At 39.7% G+C, this 21,462-nt stretch overlaps 1 protein-coding gene across 1 annotated transcript in view; it reads left to right on the top strand.

Moving 5' to 3' along the window:
- The first annotated feature begins 7,134 nt into the window (after positions 1 to 7,134).
- MTHFD1 (methylenetetrahydrofolate dehydrogenase, cyclohydrolase and formyltetrahydrofolate synthetase 1) overlaps positions 7,135 to 21,462 on the top strand; it is a 67,923-nt gene continuing 53,595 nt past the window's right edge. The window contains exon 1 of the mRNA XM_058162897.1: positions 7,135 to 7,468. Within this exon, the coding sequence (XP_058018880.1) occupies positions 7,428 to 7,468 (41 nt within the window). The 5' untranslated portion in view covers positions 7,135 to 7,427. The remainder of the gene's footprint in view (positions 7,469 to 21,462) is intronic.

The raw sequence follows: 21,462 nt of genomic DNA, 5'->3' as shown, positions 1-21,462 counted from the left end.
ACAATTTGTTTAGTGACCCAAAGTCACTAAAGAGCATTGAAAAAAGTGACTTATGACCATTTTTCACATCTATGACCATTGCAGCATCCCCATGGTCACATGATTAAAATTATGCAATAGGCTTGGCAACTGACTCATATTTATGATGGTTGCAAGGTTTGGGGTCATGTGATCACCTTTTCCATCCTTCTGACAAGCAAAATCAATTCACTTAACAATCATGTACTAATTTAACAACTCCAGTGATTCACTTAACAACTGTGGCAAGAAAGGCCATAAAATGGGGCAAAATTTACTTAACAAATTTCTTGCTTAGCAACAGAAATTCAGGGCTCCATTGTGATCGTAAGTCGAGGACTACTTGTACAGGCTTTTATTCCTTCCATGATTGTAGAATCATACCCATCTTCTATGATATGGGAAGGTAACATGAATTCTCTCTGCCATCTTTATAAATTCTTGTAGTTTAAAAAATAGATTACAATAATCAAAATAATTCTAATTTATTTTATTTCACAATTAATAATTAAACACTGTCCTAATGTTAAATCAAGAAGCAAAAAGTTAACTACGATTGGAGCAATGCTTTTAAAAGACATGGAGCTCTGCCTCTGTTTTTCTTGGCTGTGTCCCCCTTCCCCTTTTGTGTTATGCAAAAACAAAACAAACGTTTCGAATGATTGCAACAGCCTGCTGATAATGTTGGTTATTGACCCAAAGGTATGCATTGATGGAAACTACTCAAAAATGTAACACGGTTGCATCAGGACATTACTTGATGACACAATATTAGATTCTAGTATCATGGTAGACTTTGGACTTGCTTTTTCATGAATAAAACATAACTTAAAGCTGAGGAATTTAGGGCAGTCGGACAATCAGCACCCTCGAATCAGCCTGAAATTTTGACCGAGCACACTACTTTCTCTACATGAGCACAGAAGAAGTAGGAGAGCTTATTGGGTGTGTCAGATCTTAAGTTCTTTCCTGAAGGCTAGAGGATCAAGGCCATACAGACTTTGAGGGTGATACTGTAGCATAGTTGGGTAACAAGTCAACATCTTACCTGAAATTGGACTCTTTTGAAAATAAAACCTGCTGTGGTTCATCTGAAATGGAATAACAACTTTTGAAGTAAACATCATGGAGTCTGCAGTGAAGGAGGAAGAATTTTGCTTGAGCTCATATCTGTAATATAAATTATGATTTAACACTCCACCTGAAATGGTCTGTAGAGATAATTGATTTGGTGAATGTTTGCCTATATCCATCCAGTGACAGATAATCACTGTCCTTCCACATACCCACACTTTTCAGTCAACTAATTCAGGTTGTATCAAAACTACCTAATGCTTCATTGAGAACTAGATTGCACACAAACTTCCATTTCAGCTGAAAACTTCTAATTATTCAAATACTCAAAGCTGCCTTTTAATCATTTAGCTGGATAAGATTGGACTAAATGTCCCTCATCTATCCAATCATCACTCTGAGAAAGATTAGAGTAAAATACTGTAATGCAGGTGTAAGTAACCAGCCTCACCTCAATTCAAATATAAGTACCCAACTCAAATCAAATCAAATCAAATCAAGTTTATTACAGTCAAAGACCAGCTACCCAACTGCTGATATTCCTTTTCTGTTGAAATGTCAATTTGTAAATTTACCTGCTCTTTTTGAATCATTTCCGGTCCTTTAAAAGAGTCAAGATGACCTCAAATTTAGTCTTTCCTGAGCTTGGCTCCTGAATTGTTAAAATGCATTTTATATTAATAGATAGCTTTGTTCATTCAGCTATCCTCAGATGCTCATCGGTAAAATAATTATACTTTACTGCATGCCTAGTCATTGTAAAGATAATTTGAGGGTGCAAAGTGGGAGAGGCAGATATGGATTTCTGACAAAGCATGGCATTTGTATCCATCTTTCATACACAATGAATATATTATATTCATGTAGGACTAATCCACAGAATTCAAACATTTTGGCCCAATATTTTTATCATAATCAAGCCTGGAATTCTTGCTTATTAAACTGTGATATGCACATAGATCATCTGTTTATTTTCTTTTATCTCCCTCTGATAAACAGATGAACAAATATAATGTGAATAACTCAACATAATATTTAAGCTTTAGTCCTTTCCCAAAGAAATAAAGCATTTTTATCAAACTTATATCAATACTTGAATTAGTTACTTATTTAGACCTTTCTAGCCATATGAAAACCAAGATTCTATGTATATCTGTTTTAGGCTACTCAACCTGATGTATTTCTCTGATCTTAATGAGAAGAAGCAAATAAAACAAATTCTCTGTCAGCTTTGGAAGTCTTATTAGGCCAGATGCTTCCGTGCTGTCACTTTCTCTTGTGTGGGAAAGTGTGGGGGGGGATTTAGTAGAGGGGTTGTCTTTAGACATAATAGCATTCTTCCTGTTGGTCAAGGTCAGGCCGATCCTGCATGTGGAGGAGGAGTGGTCGGAGTGCTGTCTCGAGATGGGACGGATGGTGATTGGAGCATGTGATGGACTGAGGAGTGAGGGGATGGTTTTGGGGGTTTTGATTTACTGTGGGAAAACCCCGACCTCTCAGATTCAGGTTTTCCCAGATGTGCCAGTTTACCTATTCTAGTAAATAGAACTTTGAAAAATGCTTGCTTCAGAGTTTTTACTTGGAGTTGGGGTTTTTTTAGCCTTTTTCTGGAATGCTGACATTCTTCCTCATACTAGTTTAATAAAGCAGACTTCTTAACTTAAATATGCAAACACGGATTTTAAGTGCAATTCTGCAATAATCATTGCTGTCTAGGAGCTTTCCCCAGATTACTGGTCTACAAGTGCTATCTTCATCATCCACGTGGTCAATGGTCATTCTACTTGGGGTAGACAGGAGTCTAGGAAAATTGTCTTTCCTCCCATATAGATAAGTTATTAATGCCTGGGGTTACACATTATGCTAAACGACTAGGCGGCTTGTAATTTTTTTAAAAATGTGTAGCATCATACTAGCCACAGTGGTTGGTAAAGTTTTATTAACATCTGTGTGGATACACTGGAGTTTATTTAATAAACCTGGATAAACCAATGGTTTATTATATTTATGGGCTAGCCTATTTCTCTGATCAGAGATAGGATACAATCTTCCAGTCAGAACCAAAAACAAAGTATCAGAGTGCCAAAAAAGAAAAGAAAAGGCAAAGAAAGCACAAGTATCAACCAAGTAAATTTTGTTTCATTATTTCCCCCCTCAAATACTGTTTGAAATATCCAAAATGCCATTTAGAAACTCTGTTCCTAAGGAGAAAGCTCACAAACTGAGTAACAGATTGTAGATCAAAGCTACAGGTCTGTCACCCTCAGAATAAATTATCCTCATTTGGTAGAATAACTCCACTTATGTTTACATATGATTAAAATCTGTTTGAAGGCCTTCCTGTAGAGTCATTATGGTGTTGTGGAAGATCCATAAAGATTCTGACTTTCAATATTAGAATTCTCAAAATACTTGTTTGCAGAAGAGAGAACATTTTACAAACCCTGTCTTATTAGGTTCAACTTAAGGAGTTTCAGCTTCAAACTAAACTAAAATGGAGCCTTCCCCATCTTGTATGTTGTCACTGCAAAAGATTTAGTTGTTACGTTTCTATTTGCGAACTCCTTAAAGCACAGGCTTCTAGCTCCCAGACCACTAATTAGTCCCAAACAAGGAAAACAGGCACATAGAAATGGGTACAAAACATTCAGGGGATGTAGATCATAAAACGAGCAGAACCAGTGTGATCCTTCTTTCAGCAACAGTTACAGCAATGAGCCCAACCAAGGACTGACAGTAGAAACCACTGAAAGGCCAAGAGTACATGTAGAGGTAGTCCTCAATTTACAACCGTTTGTTTAGTGACCATTTGAAGTTACAATTGCACTGAAAAAAGTGATTTATGTCCATTTTTCATACTTAGGATTGTTGCAGCATTCCCAAGGTCACTGTTGTGTCCCACTCCCACTCTGACACACGAGTCAAGGAAGTCCGTGGCAAACTTGGCAACAAAGCCTCTGCAGCTTGCCAAGTCCCTTCAAGGTTTATCAGGGCAGGCAGGAGTCCAAGTTGTGACTTCAGCGATAGGGTCCGGTATCAGCAAACTTTGCTTGACTCAAGGTTGGAATGCCAAAAGCAGGTCCTTTATATAGGCTGTGGGGTGTGGCTCCATGACTCAGCATTTATCCAGGCCTGCCCCACCCTTCCTTCTGCTGGCGTCGCCTCTCAGATCTTCGGAAGAGAGGGTCCTCACACTGAATTGTCTTCAGCTGGATCTGCTGTCAGTAATTCCAGCACCTGGCTGGCTTCCTCCAACGGCTGAGCCAAAGGAACACACACCGTATGAGTGAGGTTTATCGGGCTTGTTCGTTCACTCCTGGCATTCTCTCCAGGCATGGGGCCAGGGCCGGGGGCAGGAGGCATGACAGGCTGTTCATCTTCATTATCAGACTTGGAGTCTGATAACAGGCCCGGTTGGAGACGGGAGGGGCCCAGCTGAAGAGAGGAGAGAGGACGAGTCACAACACTCACATAATCAAAATTTGATTGTCACTTGGCAACTGGCACGTATTATGATGGTTGCAGTGTGCTGCCTAAGCAGGGGGTTGGACTAGAAGACCTTCAAGGTCCCTTCCAACTCTTATTTTATTTATTTATTTATTTTAATCTATTCTGTTCCTAGGGTAATATATCACCTTTTGTGTCCTTCTGAGAAGCAAAGTCAGCGAGGAAGCCAGATTCATTTAACAGCCACGCTACTAACTTAACAACTGCAGTGATTTGCTTAAGAACTATGACAGGAACGGTCATAAAAGGGGACAAAACTCACTGAACAACTGTCTTGCTTAGCTGAATTTGGACTCAATTGTAGTCATAAATTGAAGATTACCTGTATGTGTCCAGGCTTAATAGGGTTTTTTAAACATGGATTTTATTGGGGTTTATTTTTATATCTTGTATTGTATTTTAAATTTAGGCTTTATTGAATTAAGTTTTTTAAATAGTGTTTTTATTGTAATGTATTGTATTATTATTTTATCTGCCTGTTCACTGCCCTGAGTCCTTCGGGAGAAGGGCGGTATAAAAATTAAATAATAATAATAATAATAATAATAATAATAATAATAATTATTATTATTATTATTATTATTATTATTATTATTATTATTATTATTATTATCCACTGCAGCCTGATTGCTTTTAGGAAGAAACTTAACAGCCATCATCAAATCATGCTGCCGAGAGCAGTTCCCCCCCCCCTAAAATGTAGATAGACTTGACAACTGCCATGGGTGTTATTATCACATCTGGTTCATGCCCAGCACTTTCCTCTTGCTTGTACCCTGAAAAAATGTCAAGTAGATGCTTAAAGAAGCCTGTCTAAGTGACCCTGACTGATCATGAAACTCTGAGTAGGGTTCCACCTGCTTAATTGATTAATATCCTTATTCTCAAGAAGCTGAAAGTGATTTACACAGAGATCTATTCTTTTTCATTTATCCCCATAAAAGACTGGTGGTCAGCAGCAGGATGGGATGTGTGTTTCAGACAGACAAAATGGCAATAATCAATAAGGAAGCTTGCTCCTTTTGTACTTGTGTTGTTGCACACCTGTAGAAAGGAATGGGAGCTTCCATCTTGCCCAATTCACCCCCACTGATACTGCTGCCTGTGGTACAGGTTAGACGGACAGTGTGTTTGTTCAAAGTCACCCAGTGAAATTCCTTGGTTAAGTGCATTCAAATCTGGTTATGCCCAGTCCTGGTCCAACAACTTATCCATTACTAGAGCATAAAGTCCTGACTTTCCTTACTGCTTAAAATGGGAGACCACTAGGAAATCACAGGGCTGTAAACTAGGCTGGGTAATTAAAAATGACACTGTACTGTAACTGCAAAAGGCAGTATAATACCAAAACCTATGTTTGCCATTACAGTACCTCCTCCTGGGATATTGCCAAAGGAAGTTATATACAGAAATCAATACCAATCACCAGTAATTAAACCAATAATTAAACTCAAAGGAGGCTTTATTTTTTAAGTGAAGGTAAGTTTCCCCTAGTGTTTTCAAATATCGATTACACACACACACACACACACACAAGAGAGAGAGAGAGAAAGAAAGAGAGAGGGGGAGGGAGGAGAGAGACAGAGAGAGAGACAGAGACAGACAGACAGCATGAATTCTGGGAAATTCTAAAAGTCCTTTTTCTGCAAAACAAGTTGTGCAATTTGATTCCCCCCCCCCAAGTGGTGAATTTTATGCAATCTGCTCCTGAAGAACTGAATCCTGTCTGCTTTCAAATGATGCCCCCGAAGCATCTGCACCCAGCTCATTTACTTCTGTTAAAAAAAGGTGCACAAGAGACAAATAGACCCTATAGAATAGAATAGAATAGAATAGAATAGAATAGAATTTTTTATTGGCCAAATGTGACCGCACACACAAGGAATTTGTCTTGGTGCATATGCTCTCAGTGTACATAAAAGAAAAGATACCTTCATCAAGGTACAACACTTACACTTAATGATGGTCATAGGGTACAAATTTAACACTTAATGCTACAACACTTAATGATAGTCATAGGCTACAAATAAGCAATCAGGAAAATATCAGTATAAATCGTAAGGATACAAGCAACAAAGTTACAGTCATAAGTGGCAGGAGATGGGTACGATGAGAAGATTAATAGTAGAGCAGATTTAGTAAATAGTAAAATGTTGAGGGAATTATTTGTTTAGCAGAGTGATGGCTTGGGGTTCTTGTGTCTAGTTGTTCCGCTGTAAAGTGCTCTATAGCGTCGTTTTGAGAGTAGGAGTTGAAACACTTTATGTCCAGGATGTGAGGGGTCTGTAAATATTTTCACAGCCCTCTTTTTGATTCGTGCACTATACAGGTCCTCAATGGAAGGCAGGTTGGGAGCAATTGTTTTTTCTGCAGTTCTGTAGGGAAGAATCAAAGCTTTCTTCCCTGAGCGGTGCTTTTCTCAGCCCGCTTTTTCAACGAGGGGAAACGATCGCTCCACCTTCTCAGGAGGAGCGGGAGGCGGCGGGACGACGCCTCCTGGATCGCTCCTCGAAAGGGGTGGTCCGAGACCTTCGTGTGCGCGCGCGTCGAAAGAAGTGAGTTCCTGTTAGTCTGGGTCCATCGCCTCCTCCTCTTTCTCCTCACTCCCCCCCCCCGGCGGAAGGCGGGGAAGTGGGGGAGGGGAGAGACCGCGGAGGGCGGCCCGGGTTGGCTGTCCGAGGGAGCTCGCGCCCCGGGAGTGTCGTGCAAAGTTTGGAGCCACGTGGGTAGCACGCGGAAGGAGGAGGGTCCCGGGGGTTTTTGAACTCCTTCCTGACACCATCGGAGCCTCTCTTAGCGCAAGAGCTGCTGCTGTCCGGAGAGTCGCCATGCCTTCCGCGGAGATCATCAGTGGGAAAACCGTTTCTGCGTAAGTTCCCGCCATCGTCCCGGGGCGCGGATTTGAGGTTGGAGATTTCACGCTGCTATCTGTTATCTTTTTCTGCAAAGAAAAAAATAAAATAAAAATAAAAGATGAGGGGGTGGGCAGCTGGAGACTTTCCAGATTCGGGAGAGGGGCAACACCGTAAGCGCGTCATGTGGTATACGTGGGCTGTTATCTAGTACAGGGGTCTCCAACTTTGGCAACTTTAAGCCTGGTGGACTTCAACTCCCAGAATTCCCCCAGCCAGCAAAGCTGGCTGGGGAATCCTGGGAATTGAAGTCCGCCAGGCTTAAAGTTGCCAAGATTGGAGACTCCTGTACTAGTACATAGGTATAATGTGCTTATCAGAACAATCAAATAAATCCTAAGATTCCTAACATTACAGGCCAGTCTAATGGAGTGTGAATCTTATGTTGATCTCTAATTAAGAGGTAAATCCCACTGAATTCAATGAGATTGCCTGCAGATGGTTCTCAAAAAGAGGGATGTGGGGAGCAGCACTTGCTTGGAGCCCTTGCATTAACTCTGCTTTATCAAGTTGGCTTGTGTTTTGCTATGCTCATCCCAACAGCCAGCCTGTTTGCAATTTTATTTTGTGGATGGCTTTCTCGAAGGCACATTAAGAGATTTGTTTGTCCCTATGGAACAGTTTGTTGGGAGGAAGCTCAACTAGTCACATTGACTTTTTGTGCATATCATGTCACTGTTTGCTTAATTGTGGCCTGTTGAATAACTATTAGAGTTGTCACAGTGCTGTACACCAGCACCAAACCACATTACGGCTTACAACAATGAGTGACCCCAACCCACATTGCCTTTGGGAAAATGTGGGTCAGGCTTGGCTTCTTTTCCTACTGAGGCATACGCATATGGCACAGGAACATGAAAAGTTGTTTTTCTTACCTTAACCATCTTTAGCCTAGCATTAGCTCTTCCAACCTTAGTAAATTTGAATTATTCACTCTCTTGAGCTCAGACTCTAGAATGCTAGACAGCTCTTTTTTCTCACCTGCTCTTTGCAAACAGAATCATGCTGGATCTTTTATGTACAGAATTTGAGAAGGCAAAGTATTAGAGCACCCACCTATCTATGAAATTTGTTAGAGGACCCTCACATAGTTGGCTGTGTTCTCACAAAACACTGAACCATATAACTAGGCAACCACATTTAAGTTGACGTATCAACCTAGCCTGCTTTGAATTAATGATTCAGTATGTTGACATTTGATAAAATTGTGAGTGTGGAAAGGGGGGGTGTTGTGCATTACTCTAGTATATGGTCTTTCAAAATCACAGTATATCTCTTTGATTATACAAGTGATTTCTCTAAGAATTCCTCCTTTTTTTCCCTGTGTAAAAATGCCCTAGAAAGAAAGGTAACTGAAGCAGTATTGAAATTACAAGGTAGCTAATTTGCTACTCCTTTCTCTCCTTAGGGTAGAACTGTACCCCCTAACCACAGCAAGGGAGGCATGATTTCAACAGGCTCTTGAATATTGGTGTTTGGAACAGTTGCATCCAGTTTGTATTAAAGGCACACCACCTCTAATAAGAAAGGGGTGGAGTGAAAGTGTCATGGGATTAAAGGAAAAATTGGTAATAAATCAGGCCTAGATTTGCATATTAACTTATAGAGTTCTAATAAGAAAGCACTTAAGTATGTGTGTGTGTTTATGTGTGTGTGCGCAGTGTAATCGGGGCCATCTTGGAAGAGTTGTTTGGGAGCTGAGGTGGTTTCTTCTAGGATGGGACCTGTCATCGGCAGTAATTGGTTGTGCAAAAGGGTTTGATAGAAAATCACAGCACAAGATTTTAGTATTAAATTATCCCTAAATCCAGAAAAATTTGCACAGAAGATATGAACTGATAGATGACCTGCCAAGAAGTGGAAGCAGGCCTGTTTTTTCTGTCTCACCAGTTCCTGTGCTTTTAATGGTTGGGCAGTTAGTCATTGCCTACTGTCTGAGTCCAAATTGTGATTCTGCCCCTCCTCTGTTTCTTGGAAGAGAACTTCTAATTATTGTGCAAGTTTGTTCTATTACACTGATTTGGTTGGGAGGTTGCTTGCATAAGCAGCTTCTGGCAGGAGTTAACCTATATAGGTTTTGCTATGGTGCTAAACTGCCAGGTTCACAGAATTTTGATACTATAATTGCCAGAAAATGCAGAACAAGGCCCATTTTAAAAAAGAAAACTGCAGCTGTCCAAGTTGGATGTCAAGGATGCACAGCTTATTTCATCTGGATGCTACACTTGATCTTTGAATAACAAAATGAATATACCTGGTGGTAGATATCACATTGTAGGTGGCAATTCTTGGCAGACTTTAGTTGATCTCAAAAAAGCTAAACTAAACAAGTTAGTATATAGGTGGAAGAGTACCAGGAAGTCCCAGGACTATGGCCTGGATTGGAAGTTGGAAAACCATCTGGAAGAAGATAGTAGCAACTTCTCCTGCTTTCTTGCCAAAAAACAAAAGGGCATGTGACAGGGTTGTTGTTTTTTTCATCCAGTAGAGAGTATATGTTGCTATATGCATACAGGTTGTTTTGTTTTTGTGCCTTCAGTATCGATTCCTGGTTGAATGCCTGAACAAGTCCATGCAGTGTTCCTGGCAAGATCTTTCGGAAATAGTTTGCCATTGCCTCCTTCCTAGGGCTGAGAGAGGGGACTGGCTCAAGGATACCCAGCTGACCTCAGACTAAGGCAGGACTAGTTCGTTCAGATTCCTTCCTCAGTTATCCACTGCACAGAATGGCTCTCAGATATGTATATAAACAAACTGGACTTTTAAGAGAATGTTTTCTGCACTCTCTCAAAATGTCTCAACAGCACACTTCTAAATAAAGCTATGCATAGTAGGTATATAATTTTTTATTGTTTTCAGAAGGCTAATGGTAGCCTTTCCAAATCAATTCCCATAAAGATGGTGCTTAATTTCTAGATAGATGCCATATAATCATGGGCATCAAGAGAGGTCTCCATATGTGTTATCATACGGGTGCCGTTTTGAGGATACACCCACCCAACTTTGGTCTAAGTTTTAAAACCGTAGGAAGGGGGAGCCTATCAAGTCTTTTTCTGAATGTTATCTTTGTTTTGCTATCTTTCTTTATTGCTTATTAACTCAGAGTTCCATGATTGATTAACATTGTATATCTTGATCCTGAAATTATACATATGATGCAAAATGTTTGCTGTCTTTTGAAATCCATTCACTGTTTTAATGCAGAGGTAGGGAATCTTTACTACTTTATGTGATGTTCAACTCCCAAGTCTGTTGGCTGCATTGGCTTGGGCCAAGAGAATTCAGACCAGAAACATCAGGAAGGCTGCAAATTTCAGCTCACTGCTTTTAAAATCGTCTGTATAGGTGTCTGGTTGGCAAAGGTTCCAGTTTTGTTTTAAATAAATCACACTAAGAAACATATCAAGAGAAGCTTTATCACTTCAGGCAGCACATTTTGTGCACACAAACAGAAATAGTGTTAAGAAAACCGATTCTGCTACTTTAGGGCTTCTTGGATTTTAACTACTGATAGGATGACCAAGTTTTCGCAGTATTTTTCTGTCTGACAGAAGTATAAGGACTACAGTTTTGCACAATTGGGAAAAAAACTATAGTTATCTCATTTCAGTATAATTTAAAATGGAATCATCTTTATAATGTAAAGCCTACATGTCAATGTGATGTTGTTTGGTGATTTTATTTGTTTGTTTATATTCTGCCTTCATTATTTTTACAAATAATTAATACTCAATTATATTTCCTTTTCCTCACCTGGCTCTCTTGTAGATTCATTTATTTATTCAAAACTGGAAGCTAACATGCCCCACCAGCTGCATGCATACTGTCAGAGAAAACAAAAGATGATGGGTTGAGTGCAGTTCAGTGCTTTGTGTAGAAGCGTGCTTGCCTTTTCATTGAAAAAACAAAGATAAATTGAGCTAATAAAGAACATTCTCAGAGACCAGAAAAATGGTGCATTTTGCCTTCTGGTAAAATGGGCAACTCCAATCAGGTTGCCAATAACATATTCTCAGCATTCCAGATATGCTCACAATCCTATAAATTTGGGTCTGTTTTCCCACAATGCATAAATTATAGGAACTCCTATTGTTTTCCAATATTATATTACTGGAAAACTAAGACTGAGTCCACCTATTGTGCTAAACCAGTGGTGTCAAACTTAAGGCCCGGGGGCCAGATTTGGCCCACGGGATGTTTAGATCTGACCCGCAGGGGCCCCCTGGAAATAGCAGGGGGCCCCTGGAAATAGCAAACGACGGGCCCATGGTGCCTCTGCCAGCAAAAACAGAGCTCCATTTTCAATGGCAAAGGGTTGCAGGAGGCCATCACAGCTGAAAATGGAGCTCAGGAGCCCATTTTTGCTGGCAGAGCACTCATGCCACCACAGGCACCCTGACACAAGTGATGTCAAGATGGCCACACCCACCACGTCCCACGCCCCCGAGGTCAAACACAACCCTGATGCAGCCCTCAATGAAATCGAATTTGACATCCCTGTGCTAAACCATAATTTGTTTTTGATTTATTAAATAATATATTGTAATGGGCTAAAATCACATACCCAGCAAACCTTAAATTATTCTTTGCAATATTTTGATTAGTCCAAATCAGTCCATAGTCATATGAATAATATGAAGCCGTTAGTTCTGTTGCCTTATTTGTTTGAATGGCTTTCATTGATCAAACGTAGTCAATAGAACTTTACTATTGCCCCATGCTGCATCAAATCCAGCTGTTTTTCTCATAGGAATTGTAGGGTGAAAACATCACATGTGGTCCCCCGCGGGCCAGATGCATCACGTGCTGGCCCGCCCGGTTTGGCAAAGGGGGGGAAAGTCCCTATATGTCACATGACGACACTGTGATACTGCGAGTTTGACACCCCGGACTGCAGCTTCTTCATTCTAACTCACTGGTTCTGTTGCCTGAAGTTTAGTATATCTGGGGTCTTAAATGACCCATCCCTACTGTAGGAAAAAAGAGTGACCAGTAAATGATTGACAAATCCAAGAAATGCAGCTGTGTTAGTCTGTTGCAAGAAATGACTGGTTGCACCCCAAAGAGAAGCTGTTTTATTATGACAAACTTTTCTGAACTGTCTATGTTGCCAGGCTATAATTTAGTAGCTGTTTTTAAAGCTTCCAAATTGTGTTGATATGGGAGTTGAACCTAAAAGAGGAAGTTGGAGAACAAAAATAAATATTCTCCTTCTTTTAGGCCTCAAGAGGGTGTTGAAGAACAACAGAATTGGAAAAGTTACTGTATGAGCTTGTTTCAGATAGATTTCGTAAAGATATACCGGTATATCTATCCTTCCCAAGCTTTTGGGGGGAGGATATCACAAGTTTAGAATTCGAAAGGCTCATGTGCAACTGATTAAACAGCACTTAACATGTGACCAGGCTATCTGTGAAATTTAAGGGAAGTTTCTGTTCTTTACATCTTCCGTGGAATTTTCCTTTCTAGCTGAATTGGCACATGAAGCAACTACATGAATCTGCTCTCTCAATGACCTTTGGAATTGAAAGCTGTTGCCAACATTTAACATGGCCCATACTGGAAAAAACAGAATGAATTTCAGCTGAATTGTGGTATAGTGGATTGCTTTGTTCTTGGGCTTGGGATGAGTGAAGAACAAATCCTTTCTCAGCCCCAGAACTCACTGGGCAATCTTCAAGCAACATTGTCTTAAGTCACAGATTGTGCTAAATCATGATTTGTTTAGCCACAGATTTTTCAATAAGCCACATTTGGCTGCATTCTGGCATACTTTAACAAAAAAATGTATCTATGTTGCTCTTTATTATAGAAAACTACACAACTCAATGATTGTTGGGTCTTTGAGACCCATTACCTAAATAGAGAAACAGAATGACTATGGGTGAGCAAAAACCAATGAGAGTGGAAATGACTTCTGACTTCCTGCCAGCTTTTCCATTGATGTTGAGTGTAGGAAACTGGCAGAAAACACTAGAAATCACAAACGTGGCATGCAATGTGGCAATACTTGAAGCAGCCCCAAATTTGCTATGGGTTCCAAATTTGGGACACCTTTCTGTAAGTTACCCCATTTGAGGTATGTTGATTCAAAAATTGTTGCCCCGTGATACACCATTTTGTCCAATTGAAGATTGCAATCAAACAAGACAATAGTAGTAGTATACAGATTGCAAGATAGTGTAGTAACCTGAGCCCTGTCCCTACCGGGCTCCCTATCCCAGTTAGATTTTCTTTCTTTCCTTTTTATGTTAGGAAGGGAATCTGGCACTATTAGTGCCAGCCAACCTCTGTTTTCAAGATCTCTTATGGGCCAGGGGTCTCCAACCTTGGCAACTTTAAGACTTGTGGACTTCAACTCCCAAAATTCCTGAGCCAGCAAAACTGAGTCCACAAATCTTAAAGTTGCCAAGGTTGGAGATCCCTGTTATGGGCACCATAGGTTTTTTTTTTTAGGACATGAAAGTGATAAGTGGCTTGTAAGCATTGCTTAGTTTGGATGGGAACCTACCTGCCCAGGAAAAGAACAAAGGTAAGTGGAATCAGAAGAAATTGTCCTAAAAGAGGAGAACTGGAGAGAATGGCACCTCGAATTGTGATAATTTCTCACTTTTATTTATTTATTTATTTATTTATTAGATTTTTATACCGCCCTTCTCCCGAAGGACTCAGGGCGGTGTACAGCCAAAAAGATAAAAACTCAAAATATATATAATTAAAACAAAAAATTTAAAACAGAGCATATTAGAAAAAGGCCGACATTAAAAATTTAAAAACCCTAACACAATAAAACCCCAATTAAAATTAATAAAACTATTAAGCCAGTTTTAACTTCTTAGGAAAAGCCATGCAAGATCCACAGCAATTATTTGGAAGAGAATTCAAAATTCTAAAAGTGTCCAGTGGTCAGAAAGTTTGGGGTTCCCTGTCATCAATCATATTGGCGATGTTCTAGCAATTTGCTAAACTGAAATTAAACTAACCTATTGTGGCTTATTGTGATGTGTGAATCCCATCACTGAACTTGTTAACATTCTTGTAAGAAGAAAAGAGTAATTGCAGGTGGAATAAATTATTTAAATTAGGAGTTTAAGATGTAATAAACCCATTGGGCAAAATTGCATTAACTACATTTATTTCATTGTGAATCTGGGCTTCTTAAACTAAAGTCTATCTATTTAAATAACTAAACAGTTATTTTACTTGCCACTTAACAGGAATTCTGTGGCAAACATCTCATACCCTTTCCCTTTCTGTTCATTTGGGAATATAAATTAGGGATGTTAAATTAATTTTCCCACCTAAGATGGCACCGACGAAGGCTGCCTCGGTGAAATGCTCTCCATTTTCCTAACAAATATACGCTCACTTGCAAATAAGATGGATGAAATACTCCTCTTAAACAAATACTATTCTGATTTTCGCAATTCAGCAGTCCTATGCTTCTCTGAAACCTGGTTAAATGAATCCATTGAAAATAGCAGCCTGAACATTCCAGGATTTCAAATTGAACGATCAGACAGGGTTCCAGAAACATCTGGTAAAAAGAAAGGAGGAGGCTTATGCCTATATATTAATTCAACCTGGTGTCAAGATTTTAACATAATTTACAAATTCTGTGACAACAATTTAGAGACTCTAATTATCAATTGCAAACCTTACTATTCGCCTCGTGAATTTTCCTCATTTCTTCTAATTGCTGTTTATGTCCCACCACAAGCCTGTGTAAACGAGGCATTACGAACTCTAGCTGACCAAATCATGGAGGCTGAAGCCAAACACCCTGATTCACTGGCCATTGTTTTGGGAGATCTAAACAAGGCAAACTTAAGGAAAGAACTACCAAAATACTTTCAGCATGTCAATTGTCCCACCAGAGGCAAGAATACTCTAGACCACTGCTACACAACACTAAAAGATGCCTATCGGTCTTTACCACGTGCAGCTGTAGGACACTCTGATCATTGCATGATTCACCTTGTACCTGCTTACAGGCAAAGACTTAAAGCCATAAAACCAATAATTAAATCAGTGAAAACCTGGACGGAGGAATCAGAATTAAAGCTACAGGCATGTTTTGACTGCACTGATTGGAATATTTTAAAGATACCTCTGCAGACCTGGATGAACTCACAGATACTGTAACATCATATGTCAGCTTCTGTGAAGACCTATGTGTACCTACAAGGAACTTGCGAATACACAGTAATAACAAACCTTGGTTTACACCTAAACTTAAGCAGCTACGACATTCCAAAGAGGAAGCCTACAGAAAAGGTGATAAAATGCTGTACAATCAGGCCAGAAATGCACTAACAAGGGAGATAAGAGCAGCAAAAAGATGCTACTCTGAAAAGCTAAAGAATCAATTTTCAGCAAATGAACCAGCAAACATGTGGAAAACTCTTAAAAATATCACCGGCTATGGCAAACCTCCTTCCCAGGCTGAAGGTAATCAACAACTGGCAGATGACCTGAATGAGTTTTACTGCAGGTTTGAAAGGAAACTACAGCCACCTATCTCCACAACCCCCATCTCAGACACAGCAACAACAGCCAAGCCTCCTACAACTGACCCCATTTCATTGGGTTCACAACCCCTAGTGATCACAGAAAAGGAAGTGCAGGACCTATTTCACAGACAAAAGCCAGGAAAAGCTCCAGGTCCAGACAAGATAACTCCTTCTTGCTTAAAAGTCTGTGCTGACCAATTGGCCCCCATCTTCACCCATATTTTCAATAAATCACTAGAGATGTGCTATGTTCCTTCTTGCTTCAAACGCCTACCATCATCCCAGTGCCAAGAAGCCCACCATCAAGGAACTGAATGACTACAGACCAGTTGCTCTAACATCTGTAGTCATGAAAACCTTTGAAAGGCTAGTGCTTTCCTACCTGAAAACCATCACGAATCCGCTTTTAGACCCCTTGCAATTTGCATACCGAGCAAATAGATCAACAGATGATGCTGTTAATATGGCTCTGCACTACATCCTACAACATCTTGAGTCTCCAAAGACCTATGCAAGGGTCCTTTTGTAGACTTTAGTTCAGCATTCAATACCATCATTCCAGACATTCTTCTAACTAAGCTAAACCAGCTACAGGTACCGGAACAGACTTGTAAGTGGATCACAAGCTTCCTAACAAACAGGAAGCAGCAGGTGAAGCTAAGCAAGATCACATCAAATACCTGTACAATTAGCACAGGGGCCCCCAAGGCTGTGTGCTCTCCCCACTTCTCTTCTCTCTGTATACCAATGACTGCATCTCCAATGATCCATTTGTTAAGCTACTGAAGTTCGCAGATGACACAACAGTGATTGGTCTCATTCGAGACAATGACGAATCCGCATATAGACGAGAGGTCGAACGACTAGCCTTGTGGTGCAACCAAAACAATCTGGAACTGAACACACTCAAAACCGTAGAAATGGTGGTAGATTTTAGGAAAACCCTTCCATACTTCCACCTCTCACAATACTTGACAACACAGTATCAACAGTAGAAACCTTCAAATTTCTGGGTTCTATCATATCGCAAGATCTCAAATGGACAGCTAACATCAAAAACATCATTAAAAAGGACAACAAAGAATGTTCTTTCTGTGCCAACTCAGTAAGCTCAAACTGCCCAAGGAGCTGCTGATCCAGTTCTACAGAGGAATTATTGAGTCTGTCATTTGCACCTCTATAACTGTCTGGTTCGGTTCTGCAACCCAACAAGAAAAACACAGACTTCAGAGGATAATTAGAACTGCAGAAAAATAATTGCTACCAACTTGCCTTCCATTGAGGACCTGTATACTGCACGAATCAAGAAGAGGGCCGTGAAAATATTTACAGACCCTCGCATCCTGGACATAAACTGTTTCAACTCCTACCCTCAAAACGACGCTATAGAGCACTGCACACCAGAACAACTAGACACAAGAACAGTTTTTTCCCGAAGGCCATCACTCTGCTAAACAAATAATTCCCTCAACACTGTCAGACTATTTACTGAATCTGCACTACTATTAATCGTTTCATAGTTCCCATCACCAATCTCTTTCCACTTATGACTGTATGACTATAACTTGTTGCTGGCAATCCTTATGATTTATATTGATATATTGATCATCAATTGTGTTGTAAATGTTGTACCTTGATGAACGTATCTTTTCTTTTATGTACACTGAGAGCATATGCACCAAGACAAATTCCTTGTGTGTCCAATCACACTTGGCCAATAAAATTCTATTCTATTCTATTCTATTCCCTTTCCCTTTCTGTTCATTTGGGAATATAAATTAGGGATGTTAAATTAATTTGCTTGATTTGCAAATTAATTTCATCAGGCCCTTTTATAGCCAGTTTAGGATTTCAATTTAAAGTTGTCTTACATTTATGAAGCAGAAGCAGTAATATAAATTTTGTTATTTCGTACATATGAGAAAAAAACAGTTGGGTGGCAAAAAGTATTCTATAATCTGCAGTACAGGTAGTCCTCAACTTATGATCACAATGGAGGCCAAAATTTCAGTTGCTAAGCAAGACATTTGTTAAGTGAGTTTTGCCCCACTTTACGACCTTTCTTGCCATGGCTGTTAAGTGAATCATTGCAGTTGTTAAGTTAGTAACTTATTAAGTGAATTTGACTTTCCCATTGACTTCGCTTTTAGAAGGTCACAAAAGGTGATCACATGACACTGCAATAGTCATAAATATGAACCAGTTGCCAAACATCCAAAATTTGATTACTTGATCATGGGGATCCTGCAGTGGTCGTAAGTGTGAAAAATGGTTTCTTTTCTCAGTGATGTTGTAACTTTCAACAGTCACTAAATGAATGGTTGTGAGTCATGGACTACCAATGTTAGAAGTAGCTGGGAATTAGCTCTTGGCAAGGTGAAATGGATGTGATGGAATTAATAGAGTGGGATTTGGTGAAATATTAACTGATAGAAGAGATGTCCATGCCACTCAGCTCTTTTATCCAGTGGAAATTACTAAATCTATTTGGTCAGTAAGAGTTGAAACTGGTTTGATGACACATAATCAATAAACTAAATATTGTGACATTAAAGCTAACAGAGATGTTAATTTCTTATAGGGCTATCTCAAATGTTACCTTGAAAAACAAGTATTTGTAATATTAGGGAAGGTTTAAGGAGATCATAGGTAAAATACCTTCCTTTGGTTCACCCAAAATCACCCCTTCTGTCAGTTGATACTGCATTTTCTCCTTCTGACCTTTGTTCTCGGTTTATTTTACATACATACATACATACATACATATTAGCCTGTGACTTAATATTAGCCTGTGACTTTCATCAGTGAAAAGCAAGAGAAAATGCCACAGTATCATTATAGACTCACTGGAGAATAGCCTAATGCTGGGAAAGACTGAGGGTAAAAGAAGAATGGGACAACAGAGAATGAGGTGGCTGGATGGAGTCACTGAAGCAATAGGTGTGAGCTTAAATGGACTCCAGAGAATGGTAGAGGACAGGAAAGCCTGGAGGAACGTTGTCCATGGAGTCGCGATGGGTTGGACATGACTTCGCAACTAACAACAACAATAACAATCATTACAGACATTATGGGAGATTAGAAGGATGACTGGCATTGTTTTGAATGCCAGCCTGTAGAGAAAATTAAGACAAAGATAACTAAAAATCAAGTCCTTCCAGGAAAAAGTGAGGAAATTAGGTAAATTTAGCTTTGGGGAAAAAATCACCAAAGGAGTATCATGTGGAAAGATCAAGAATCAAGGAGATCTACTGTGTGAGCCCTGAACTGCTGCTTCTCACTCAAAGCTGAGAAAAGAATGGCCAAAAGTCCATTGACTCCAAAGAGTGAGGAGGAAAAGTATTAGGAATTCAAGCCCAGGCTATCGTTCATATTGGGTTTAATTTTTGTGTTCTCGAGCAGGTAAATATATGTATAAACAGGATTTATTTTGTGACTGTAATTATGCAGCTTCCTTTATTGTGTCAAGGCTCTGAAATTTCCGCTTTCTGGGTGCAGGATGCAATTTTACGAATGCAGATTTAACTTATTGTTGTACTTGTGTGAAGTCTGACATAAGCCTTGTTTAAGCAGCATCAACCATCTCAGAACTTTCTCGAATCCCTGTTAATAATATTTTATGATGTCTAGAAAGCTGCTTTCTCACATCTTGACAACTATTTAATCAAATAGTAACTTGTTTCGTGTGTTGTATTAATGCGAAGTGATTTTGGGGGGGATGATATTAGATACGATGCAGTCCTTGTATTTTGCAAAACATGGTTTATGATTTTGCATCACAAATAAACTCAGCCAATTCTAGTTCAGGAAAAAATAATGGTTAAGCAGAACCTGGCTTAATGCAATGTCTGTAGCAGGTAATTATTAAGTTCTACTGGTCTTTCAAACAATGTTAAGAAAAAAATGTCATTTGCAGTTGCACTCTGGGTTCACCAGGTGGCAATGCATGGTGCGATTGTTAATTTTACTAGAGTACAGTGTATAGTAGTAAATGATGTACAGTAGCAACTGGTTTGTCAATTTCATTTTCTTCTTCAATTTGACTTTTCTCTAAACCAGACCTGGGCATTTTACAGCACCTGGGTTATATCTGACCCTTTGGCTGTCCCTGTCCAGCCTGTTGGATGGCAATCAGAAATTAGAATAAGACATAACATTTATTCTTACCAGTAGCAGGTAATCAAAACCATATAGTTTACAATTTTTTATAATGCAATAAAATCAATATCGAGCAGAATTAAGTTTAGCATATAGGTTTGGCCTTTCACAACAATCCCAGTTTTTCATGTGGCCCCTTGGAAAAATCAGTTGCCCACCCCTGCTATAAACTAAATATTTCCACCTAATAATTAAACATAAGAAATACTGTTGCATAATATTTTGTACAAGAAAAATATTGATGGTTGGAGAGTGAAATGAGGCCTGCAAGGCATAGACTCAAATCCCAGTTTTTGTTAAAAGTTTAAAAGTCATTTGGGTCTGTCACTTACCACACTTACTTCGTATTGAATTCTTTGACAGTGACAAAATTAGTGGATCAGAGGAATGCTGTCAATAAAAGTTACTTGGACTTCAATAATAGCAATAGCACTTAGACTTATATAGTGCTTTACAGCCCTCTCTAAGCGGTTTATAGCATCAGCATATTGCTCCCAATACTCTGGGTCCTCATTTTACCGACCTGGGAAGGATGCAAGGCTGAGTCAACCTTGAGCCTGGTGAGATTCAACCTGTCAAACTGCTGGGAGCCAGTGATCAGCAGAAGTAGGCTGCCATACTGCACTCTAACCACTGTGCCACCGCAGCATTTAAGGCAGTAAGGTATTTGATGAAGTAGATCAGTGGTAGTCAACCTGGTCCCTACAGCCCACTAGTGGGCGTTCCAGCTTTCATGGTGGGCGGTAGGGGTTTTGTCCGATACTGAAGCACTTTCCTTTCTTTTAATTTAATTGACTTTTGAAAAAATTTTCATAGCATTATTTAAAAACATTTTCCCCCTAGGTCTTCATAAAATTCCTCGTGACAATTAAAATTTCTGAAAATATACTATTTGTATCGCCTGTGCATAAGTTTAGTTCACGTTATGTAAGTGAAACTAAATGGCGCTATAGTGCAACCGCAAACAAAAGAGCCTCGTCCCAGAATAGCTCGCGCATCTCCTCCCACACCACCCAGCTGTAACAGACAAGCAGAGCTGGTAGCCGGTGCCCCCCCCAACCCAATCCATGATGCGAGAGGCATGCGCAGACAACGATACACGGAGCATTACTGTGGAACCAGTGGGAGGTTAGAAAATTTTACTATTAACAGAGATACAAAAGTGGGCGGTAGGTATAAAAAGGTTGACTACTCCTGAAGTAGACCATAACCTACTACTAGATAAAATAGAAAAATCTGGGTTAGACAGCATTACCACCAGATGGATTCGCAACTGGCTG

Source organism: Ahaetulla prasina, chromosome 1, assembly GCF_028640845.1.
Source record: "Ahaetulla prasina isolate Xishuangbanna chromosome 1, ASM2864084v1, whole genome shotgun sequence".
Lineage (NCBI taxonomy): Eukaryota > Metazoa > Chordata > Lepidosauria > Squamata > Colubridae > Ahaetulla > Ahaetulla prasina.
This window is presented reverse-complemented; position numbering and strand designations above follow the sequence as displayed.